The sequence below is a fragment of the Balearica regulorum genome, chromosome 2 (assembly GCF_011004875.1).
Source record: "Balearica regulorum gibbericeps isolate bBalReg1 chromosome 2, bBalReg1.pri, whole genome shotgun sequence".
Lineage (NCBI taxonomy): Eukaryota > Metazoa > Chordata > Aves > Gruiformes > Gruidae > Balearica > Balearica regulorum.
In genome coordinates, this window is record NC_046185.1 from 162,090,401 (window position 1) to 162,101,539 (window position 11,139).

An 11,139-nucleotide genomic window follows, 5' to 3' on the forward strand; every position below is an offset into this window, starting at 1 on the left:
TAGAAAAAGGCAGAGGATAATTCCCTTCTAGCAAAGGCACTGCATAAATGTAAGGGATCCAGAGATTTCTCTACATGCAATTTTTGTATTGTTTTTGTCAAAAGTCACATTGAACTCTCTGAATCAAAACATAAAGGCGCCATTTTTTTTAGTACCAGTTGTCAAAAATGATCTGAAATTAAACTGTGTATGTTGAGCCAAAAAGGTTGGTGAGGAATCAGGACTTAAAGGGAAGAGAAACAGAGTGTGTAACAAATTCTCATCCCCCTGTGGCAGCAGTGAGTGCCAGATCTACTATATACCCCAATCCTTTGGTAGTTACATATTAATATTTAACTGTTAATCACTGACCCAAGTGTGTTCTCCAACAAAACTACGAGCATTCACAGCAGGATTGCTCCCATCCAATGTCACTTGCAGATGGTGTTAAAACTTGATTACTTGAAGCTACTTCCTTAATATCTACTTTGATTTTAAAAGAAATTTGGTATCAGTAATGTTAAAACTGGTGCAGATTTTTCTAGTGGATGTAAAGTTATAAACTGCATGCCTTAAGTCATTCTAGCAGGTAATAAAAGCACCTACTTGTCTGTAGAGACGTTCCCAGTAATCCTGTGTCATCAGACGGAATAAAGAAAGGAAGGCCCAGCCAAAATGATCAAAACTTGTATAACCAAAATCAGGATTCTTCCCAACCTTCTTGCAGGTATAGTTTTCCGGGCACTCTTTTCTAACCACAAAAGAAATGTTAAACAATACTTAATTGCAGTATTAGATTGTACCTGAAAGTATCCAGTACACATCAAATATAGATCCTAGAAAGCCATTTGTCTACTTTCTGACTAGACAGAAACTCTCCATTGATGTAGGATGCACTCAAATACATAGAGAGGGGAAAAAATGGAAATAAGTTTACTTTTAAATAACTCACCAAAATAGAGAGTTTATAAATATCTCACAACTCTTTACTGATCTGTTCCCTCCTCTTTTATATCATTCTACACTACCATTATATTACCAGGGGTTAGCAACAAAGCACATACATAATTGCTTACATCCTAGTACTTTATTCCTTGTCTGATGTGAAATATCTGGTTTTTAATTTAATAAAACACACAAGCACATTCCACCCTTCTGGAAAATCATCACCATTTCTTTAGGCCAAAAATAAACCCACCGTACATCTGGAGGAAAAAATAAGAAAGTATTAAAACTGTTTTGTTCACTTACTCAGGATATGAACTGAACCCACAGAGCAATATTTCAGAAGATTTATTCATTCTGTAGCAGATATCTAATAAAAGAACACATCAAGGAATCATAAAATCAGAAGTTGTCGGTTCCTATATCACTCTGACAGTAAACCATACATTACTGCACTTTAAAAAACAGCCTGATGGACCAAATCTCCGGGAAAGACTCTTTTCACAGTAAGGGGCATATAGGGCTGTTTCTCAGCAGATCTGTCCCGATGGCAATTTTAAAAAGATAAAAATTATTAACTGCATAACTCACAGTGTAAGATTTTTATTTGATCTCTGGTAAAAATAAGAATCTCTGCAAGAAGCAGGCAAAATCCCTGAACAATCTAGCTTAAGTGATGAAAAAAATCATTGCCTCTGCAGTACCCCTAAAATTAGGATGCCTGTGCAACATGCATAGGTAAAGAAGCAAATGCTTATAGAAAACTCAATCCCTTCTATCCCACAGATTGCTAATCTTTCTACAAATCCCACATTCACTAACCTCACATTCAGTTGTCCCAGAGACTTTGTATTACGACTTGTACAAATGGAAGGACATACCTTCTGGTGATAAATATGTGCAACTATACTTTAACATCTCTGTGAAAAAACAAGACATACATAGGAAGATACACAGATTATGTAAAGGGAGAAAAGAATAAAATTTACCTGGATCATTTGGTACATATATCTTGGCATCTTTACATAATGAGTCATTGTATGTAGTATTACTGAGGACACATTTGGATGTTAAATTGCCCATAAAAAGCTGGAGGCCTATCAGAGCAAATATACTCAAGCAAAAAACAGTCAAGATCAACACATCAGTAAGTTTCTTAACAGATTCAATAAGTGAATTTACGATGACTTTCAGACCTAGAAAAATAAGATTCAATAATATGCAAAATGAGAAGAGGAATGCAGTAGTGTTCCCATATGACAACACACAACAGTTGCAAGTATGTTAAAAACAATCAGTGTAAATGAATTTTTAACTTCAGAGTATTAAATGAGGTAAAATAAAGCATAGGAATGAGTAAAGTATTTTTACTTAAATTTCCTAATCATAACTTATTTGGCTTTTACTTCCCTCTAATACTAATTTTGCGAACTTGAAAATTCTAAATTAAGATGCCATCTAAGCAAACTCTTAGGAGCTTTAATGAATGTGGACAGATTTCTGGGCTTGATTAGCATTAACCAAGTACTTCACATTGTGCCAAATACACATTACAATAAAGGATAGCTTCTGCTGACCTCAGGGAAATCTGTCTTAGAAGATAATGCCTTACAGATGTCACCAGTTTAAAAGCAAAAGAACATTTATGACACTGGGAAGGGAACAAATATATGTCGGGGACCACCCAGCTGGAAAGTAGCTTGGCTAAAAAGGACCTGGGGGTTCTGGTGGACACCAAGTTGATTACGAGCAGCAATGTGCCCTTGGAACAAAGAAGGTGACTTGTATCCTGGGCTGCATAAGGCAAAGCATTGTCAGCAGGTTGAGGGAGGTGATCCTTCCTCTGCTCAGCAGTGGTGGGGTCACACCTGGAGTCCTGTGTCCAGTTCTGGGCTCCCCAGCACAAGAGACACATGGACGTACTGGAGGGAATCCAGCAAAGGGCCACAAAGATGATGAAGGGACTGGAGCACCTCTTCCATGAGGAAAGGCTGAGAGAGCGGGGACTGTGCGTAAATACCTGAAGGGAGAGTGCAAAAAGGCAGAGCCAGGCTCTTTTCAGAGGTGGCCAGTAGCAGGACCAGAGGCCATGGGCACAAACTCAATCACAGGAGGTTCCCTCTGAACATCTGGAAACACTTTGCTACTGTGAGAGTGACTGAGCACTGGCACAGGTTGCCCAGGGAGGTTGTGGAGTCTCCATCCTTGGAGATATTCAAAAGCTGTCTGGACACGGTCCTGGGTAACTGGCTCTAGGTGTCCCTGCTTGAGCAGGGGGGCTGGACCAGAAGAGCTCCAGAGGTCCCAGCCAACCTCAACCATTCTGTGATTCTGTGACAATGGGTTATATATAAACTGAAGACCAATATTCTTGCAGAATAACTGAATTTGAAATATAACATAGGCAGAGAGTGATATCCAGGATTTTTCTAGAAGTCTTTCATAAGAAAAAAGTAAAGTTACAGTTAATCTCTGTTCTCCATGGTGAATAGGGAAGGAAAAGTATTGGGGGGTGGTGGTGTTGACACTAAAAATTAAACACATCCTATGTTTAATTCCTGTTATAATTTAATAGCAAAATCAAAAATATATTTGTAATTACATAGAAATGGTGAAGTTAATATATATTATGACAATGGGATATATAGTCATTTATAGATTTTCAAATGAGTTTTTGCAGTTAGATTTTGAAATCCATATTTGGTATCCTAATTAGTAGTACCATGTACAAAAATATCAAATATCTGGACAGTTTAAGCAAAAATACTGTTGATGAAAGTTTTATGCTCAAGCCAGATAGTGGCTGTGGTCAGTAAACAAACAAAAGAAACTCTGAAATACCATGAAGTCAGCATTCTGGGAAATAAACCATAGAAGATTAAGCTAATGAAGTACAATGTGAAACCAGGATTATTGTGGTACAGCCATCATTATGTTCAGATGACATATTGAATAGAGTGTGCTGCTCAGGAAAGACAAAAGTAAAAAGACAAAGGCACTGGACTAAGTAAAATTGAACATTAGTGATGGGATAGAAAAAGCATAAAGTAAAAAAAATTGCCCACATCAAAATAATTTTGAGGAGAGATGATAAAAAATAGTCTGTAAGGATGCTGGTGAGAGTTACTACAGGCTGAAAAACAATCACAACTTGGGATCCCATTAACTGTCACAAAAAGTGACCTGATACTAAAGACAGGAACATGAGAGGAATTAGAAATAACATACTGCTGAAGCGGAGAGAAAATTAGTAAGATATGTTGTTCCTTACCTGGTATTACAGAAATAGCTTTCAAAGTCCTCAGTACTCTGAAAGTTCGAAGAGCTGAAACCTTGCCTGCACTTTTACACATAGTAACATACCTATAAAATTAAACCACCATATAGCTGAATGACAAAGATCTAGCTTTTCAGAACATATGCATATTGAGCACACAGTAATGAATAAGTTACAAAAAATAAGTAGGTCAAATATGTCCTAAGGTAGATGTCTAAAGTTAGGAATCTAAGTTTATTTCTAGGTATTGATATAAAATAATGAGACTTTAGAATAGTGCCTCTGAAAAGAAACACAGCAAGCTTTTACTTAGTGTGGATGCTTAACTTTTGAAGTGATTATCCATCAAAATGTCAAATAAATATAAAACCTTCAATGTCATAACCACACCCTCTCATACTAGGTTATGTATGCCATTCCAATTAGATATTTGGGAGAAAAAAGTCCCATAATGTGGTTGGAATGGGTTGCTCAGAGAGGCTGTTCAATCTCCATCCTTAGAGAAACTCAGAACTCGACTGGCCAAAGTTCTGAGCAACCTAATCTAAATTAGCCCTGCTTGTAGCATGGAGCTGGACCACATGATCTCCAGAGGTCCCTTCCAATCTAAATTGCTTTACACCTCTAATAAATTAGAACAAGATAACTGAAAACTATTCAGAAATGCTAAATGACAGAGATTTGCTTTGAAAGCTCAGACTGAGTACAAGTGAATCTGTTCACTGCTGCAAGTAAGACTATTTTGCTTTCAAGATTAAGATTCTGCATTTGAAATGCAAAATCTGACTTGGTTTCTTCCTCATTTCTCATCCACCTAGCTAGTTGGTTTTGACAGGAATTTAAAATTGACCACAGCGGTGATCTATCTGGTCTATTACCCTGTCTTCCAGAATGACCCATAACAGATGTTTACAGGGGAGTTTAGAATCAAGACAGTGATTCCCAGATTTAATTCTTCCAGCAATTAGATAGCTCAGGGACTTCCTGAACAAAACATAGTATCTTTGTATTAAAAATAACTCGTAACATATTTTCATCCAGGATTTTGTCCAGAAGCCTTCTGAATGCAATGAAGTTTTTTTGCATCCACAACCTCCTATGGGAATATGCCTACATGTAGCGTGAAAAGCTACTCCCTTCTTTTTTATTCTGCCATCTGACAACTTCATTTGGTGCCTTCAGCTCTTGTCGTAGGAGAAATAAATAAATTATTTATTCTCTTTTTGGCTCTGTGCCACAGACTTCAACCATGTTCCTGCTCTGTATTTTTTTCCATGAAAGTTCTGCTTTATTTAGTTTCTTATTGTGTAGAATACAAAATATACATCTTCTCTGTATCTTTTTTAATTCAGTTATCTTTTGAGATGTCAGGATCAAAACCATGTATCATCCTGAAGAAAAACACAGGCCAGACAGTGATATAACTACGTGTTCTGTTCCTTTCTTACCTATAATGACCTAATTCTCTATTTTCTTCTCTGACCATGATTGCACACTGGAGGGGTGTTTTCACAAGATTGTCTGTTTAACTCCAACATCATCTTTCCAACAAGTGAAAGCTATTTCAGAGCCCATAAGTGTGTATCTAAAGCTAGGTCTGTTTTCCCTTGAGCATCACTTTACATTCTTGGGATTTCATCTGCTTTATTACCATGTCATTCAACACCTTGTGACCCACTTTGGATCCTTCTCAAATGAGCTTCATCTGATCCAGAGTACAACTAAGACTTACAAAGAGGCATGCTTGGTTTTGGCTGTTTATGTAATCTCCTCTTAACAAAAATTTAAATACGTACTAAATTGAGAACAATCAAACAATTCTAAGATGAGCTTTGCATTTAGGTCTTGCTTTAAGGTATGACTATTCTTCTCTTTGCAGATAGGCAAAGGGCGATTGATTCAACCACGGTAACTCTTAATCAGGTAGGATGCCAACCACTCTAAAGAACTCCAGCAGTACCAAATAGCGTTTTACGTGTGTTTGTCCCTTGAGTGTAAAAGAACAACTGAGCTTTACTTACGTTATGACAATAACAAGAAGATCCAAGCAGTTCCATGGATCTCGAAGAAAAGTAAATTCGTTCCAAACAAATCCTCTTGCTAATATTTTTATCAGTATTTCAGCAGTATATATGCCAGTAAAAAGGTATCTGAAAAGGAACGTGTATATTAAAATTATAGAAATAAAACTAGCAATGAGATTGAGGCATATTTCTACTTTTTCTATGTTTTAGCCACTGGATGGAGATGAAGGTAGAAAATGTGAAGTAAAATGGGACAGGTGACATTACTTTCAGAAACATCATGGGTGTAAGAAGATGCCTTCCTGAATTTTAATATGATTTCCATGTAAATCTATAATCACAAATGTTCATATAAGCACACCATACTATTTCTGGATGAAGGATAGCTCATATTTCCATATGAAAAATTTTAAGACTGTGTTTATGTTCTAAAGCAGGCTGGAAAATTTCAAAGCCTCAACATTTTGGCAGAACAATAATAGCAAAGACTTATTTTAGCCTGTAAAGGTTGTACATTTTATACATTTGTTCTCACAAATACTCTATAACTGAAAGAAATTCTACATAAAATTAAGCTATCATTATCACCATGCGTACTCTAAAAATAAGAGGAATTAAAATTATAGAACATCTGAGGCCCCAGGCACATTTTCAAGATTAATTCCAGAACATAACTCAAGTTATACCGGTACAAATGGTACTGGTTACAAATGGTAACAAGTCATTAGGAATAGATGGCTTCCTAATGTGAACAACTGGACTAGGGGAGTCTCCAGGAAACAGCAAGAATGGAATGAATATTTATCCCTTTATACTTTTTGCATGAGCTGGCCATAACACATTCAGGTTATTGCCTTAGAATGAGAGATATTAAGTTAGAATCCTGCTGCACAGTCTCTCTAAAAGGCTTAATCCTTAACATTAAAAATGGGGCAACCTTCGATGTTTCACCAGATGGCAAAATTAGCCAACGTAGAGAAAAGGGCATATGGTGTAAGCCTCTAAGAAAAGGCACTGAAGTTCCACAGAAGACTCTGTAATACAATAATAATCTGAAATCTTCCTCAGAGGTCAGTCTGAAAATTTTCAAGCTCCAGAATCAGATCACCACATTATTTAATTTTTTTCAGTCCAGCATGTTAGTATCCTTAGAAAAAGTGAACAAATGGCAACTGAGATACTTACTCAGTCCAGCTGAGTGCTTCTGGAAGCCTATTTACAGCCATGGAAGCACAATTGAGTATCACAGTACATGTAATAAAGCCAACAAATAATGTGAATAATAAGTTAAGGAAAAAGTGCTGTATTATAAAATAATGAAGTTCAGAAGAGTTGCTGATTTGCACGCAAAAAACCATACAGATATTCAAATAATTACTTTGGTTGAATATGCTCAGGACCTTTCATGTGTTTTCCAAAGAAACCAATGTCAGATCAAACTTCTGCTCAGCTGGGTAAACTTCATGATTTAAAAATAACAAAGAATTATCTACATGTGGAGATAGTTTTGGAAGTTAGAATATAAGTGGGATATAATATGTTTGACAAAAGAGATGAGGAACATTATAAATGAAAAAAAACCCTGAGTGCTCTGCTGTCTATTGTTACTTGAAACTTTAGAAACTTCCATTTCTTCCCAAGAGGAGCATAGAATAAAGAGAAATGGGCCACCGCCCCATAATAACTAGGGGATTTGAGCCTAGGATAAAACAGATGACAATACTTAATCATCAATAACCAGTGTTCTTTGAAAATAGGAATCCATATATACATTCTTAAAGAGAAGCCTGCATTCTGCCACGAGTTCAGAAAACTTCCTCATTTTATGTGGCAGGTGATGAAAACATACATGAAAAACTGCCGTGGTTTCACGAAAGTTCACTTGTCACTTAATAAAAGTGGTTTGGGGGTTTTTTTTTAAAGAAACATTGGCCTTAAATTTAGGGTTTATTTGAAACTGAATAGCAAATTTAGTAATTTCTAAACATGAATACGCATTCAAAGTCAGCCAAAAGTTCCCATAAAAGGACCAATTTCTACAAATCAATAATTCCAAATGAAAACAGATGTTTGGTAGAAAGAACAGAAACTATTCAGCCTCTGGTTTTGCACCTGCGACCCTTCACATTTTTACATTCTTCAAACCACATTTATATTCTTGCAAAAATATAAAAAATGGGAGCTCTTCAGAACGTTCCAAACTTGAGTCTGAAATACATTTCTTAGGATAATATCAGACTCTTTCAGCAAAGCGTTGGCATAAATCTCATCCTTCATGTTTTAATAACTAGGGAGTCACTGGGTTTTTTATGTTTGTTTGTTTGTTTGTTTTTAATTTAAGCTTGTCACCACAGTAGAGATCTAGAAAAAGATCTGGAAAAGGACTAAAATATCATACATTAGCCTCTAAATGTTGTTTCATAACAACATGTGCAAACTTGACTTGAAACCTGAGCTTTTTGACATTTTTTACTTGTATCAACATTGTGTAAATATCTTAGCTGCAGTAAAACAAAATTCAATATAACTTTTTAAAAATGTCTATCATCACAGCCATATGAGCTTACATTAATACGAACAGACGAACGGAATGACATAAAATGGTACAGTATTTTTTAAAACTGAAATAAAGGAAACCAATAAAAGGATATGAATGGATCAGAATTTTAATTGCTGCTTTTCTGATTGGATTAAAAGGACCAACTATACACAAGGCAGGCGTGGCAGTAAACCGGAAGATAATCCTCCTTTTATTTATCACCATAAAAGTCTATAAAAAAAAAATATTCATAGTATGTGAAATATTTTAATGAAACAAAATTTTCCCCCAAAGCTTAAATGTTTAGGTTTTCAAATCTGCATCTAGAACTATATCTAAATGCAATTACGAGTAAAGCTTTCCTGTATTCTTAGTTGGAGCTGTGATCTGATGATACCAGACTTTGAAAGAAAGCCATCAGCTATGTAAAAGTTCATTATTACCTGTGAGGAAGAAGTAGTAATGGCAATGAACTTGAAGAGCAAGTGATCGTATTCACTTGCTCAAAGTAATTAAAGGATACTAGTCTGGGACTGCAACAAGGGTGTTAATCATACTCAAAAGTACCTTACTCTCGGATAGTTTTATAAGTTACACAAGATTATTTACAAATATATATTGCGTAGGACTGCCAGAATCCAGTCCAGTCAAAGCAAAAAATTTAATTTTGAAATACCTCTACATTATCAAGTAACACTGTAAGTTCCCTCTAAGCTACCTTAAGGTCCATGCAGTGCTTTTGCCACGTGAAGTAAAAATGAAATCTCTGAAATCAAAATCACAGTTCACTAACTTTTATGTAAATTTCTTCTATTGAATCAGCCTTAGTTTCTCTTCATCAAGAATATGGCTTTGATTACTTTGAGGAAAAAACCTCTCTGGAAGAACAAAGCTTTCTGCATGTTTCTGATTAAATTATTATATTCCAGTGATTTGCTGGTATACATAAAAGACAGCAACATAGAACTGGATGAAACCTTCTGCTCTCTGGGTCAAGCCCCCCTCAATACTAAGCAGTCATACAACAGAGATTTCATTTAGAAGGGATTCCTAGAGCATCTACTTTACACACTCCTACAGGCAACAACACAAACCACTTTAAATGCAATATAAATATGGTACAATAAACAAAGCTGATGAGACATAAAATATCAGAAAATGTATTTACTATTACGAAAATCTGGTTTTGCTACACAGAGTACTGGAAATATCTCAAATATGTCTCCTCTAATTTGTCTAATATTTGTAATTCAGCAAAAACATCTGCAGTAAGTCAGCAATTCCAGCGTGACCTGTTTGACAGACACTGTTTAGAGGACAGTGAGTTCAGGCCCACAGACATCACAGAAACTATTCTGGAAAACAAAACATCAATTATCCCATAATATATTTCCTATCAAAGTGTATCTATCAAGTGTATCATGTTTTCATAATTTATTCTGATTGCTGACTGGAACTTAATATATGTTTTAATTACATAATATGAAGCATACCTTAGCACTCTTGCCCCAAAAAACACCAGTAATGTTCAAAGATCTATCTATAGAACAATCAAAAATTAACATCTCCTGAAGAGAGCTTTTACTACCTCTTAAGAGTTCAGCAGACAAAATCAAATTAAAAAATGCTTTTGAAAGTTTTAACCTTGTGATCACTGTAATATGGATCAAAATCTTCCAGGGGTTCCCCAATGAGCTCCACAGGAAGATCCCCATACAGAGATGGCAGTTTTTTGCAGGTTTTCAGATCAAGCTGAGGAGTAAGTTTATCTTCTTCAACTCCTTGGCCTTTATTCTCCCGGCTAACTTTGGCTTGTTGCTTTTTTTTCTTAGCAATTCTTTCCTCAATTGCTGCCAAGGACTCAGGTGTGAAACGTCGAAAGCTGTTAGCTTCTGATGGCCAAAACAAGCTATCCATTTTTCTTTGTATATGTTTGTTTCCAGTGCTAGAAGTAACTTAAAAGAGAAAGCTATTGAGAATTAGAAAATAACAGAAATAATACACAACTTAAAACTAATACTCATTAGATAAATTATTTCTTCCTTCTGTGAAACTCTGTATGAAAATAGGATAGGATAGGATAGGATAGGATAGGATAGGATAGGATAGGATAGGATAGGATAGGATAGGGTGGGGTAGATTATTTCAGTTGGAAGGGACCCACAATGATCATCTAGTCCAACTGCCTGACCAAGTTCAAGCATGTTACTAAGGGCATTGTCCAAATGCCTGTTAAACCCTGACAGGCTTGGGGCACCGACCACCTCTCTAGGAAGCCTGTTCCAGTGCTCGACCACCCGCTCAGTAAAGAAAGGCTTCCTAATGTCCAGTCTAAACCTCCCCTGGCGCAGCTTTGAACCATTCCCACGTGTCCT

The 11,139-nt window shown here is 36.1% G+C and overlaps 1 protein-coding gene across 1 annotated transcript in view; it reads right to left on the reverse strand.

The window, feature by feature from the left end:
- LOC104632753 (sodium channel protein type 5 subunit alpha-like) overlaps positions 1-10,713 on the reverse strand; it is a 43,258-nt gene extending 32,545 nt beyond the window's left edge. Inside the window, exons 1-8 of the mRNA XM_075746740.1 lie at positions 10,409-10,713; positions 8,877-8,995; positions 7,411-7,500; positions 6,223-6,351; positions 4,196-4,287; positions 1,878-2,120; positions 1,231-1,294; positions 586-730 (exon numbers count right to left, since the gene is read on the reverse strand). Coding sequence (XP_075602855.1) covers positions 586-730; positions 1,231-1,294; positions 1,878-2,120; positions 4,196-4,287; positions 6,223-6,351; positions 7,411-7,500; positions 8,877-8,995; positions 10,409-10,681 — 1,155 coding nt within the window. The 5' untranslated portion in view covers positions 10,682-10,713. The remainder of the gene's footprint in view (positions 1-585; positions 731-1,230; positions 1,295-1,877; positions 2,121-4,195; positions 4,288-6,222; positions 6,352-7,410; positions 7,501-8,876; positions 8,996-10,408) is intronic.
- Positions 10,714-11,139: the final 426 nt, after the last annotated feature.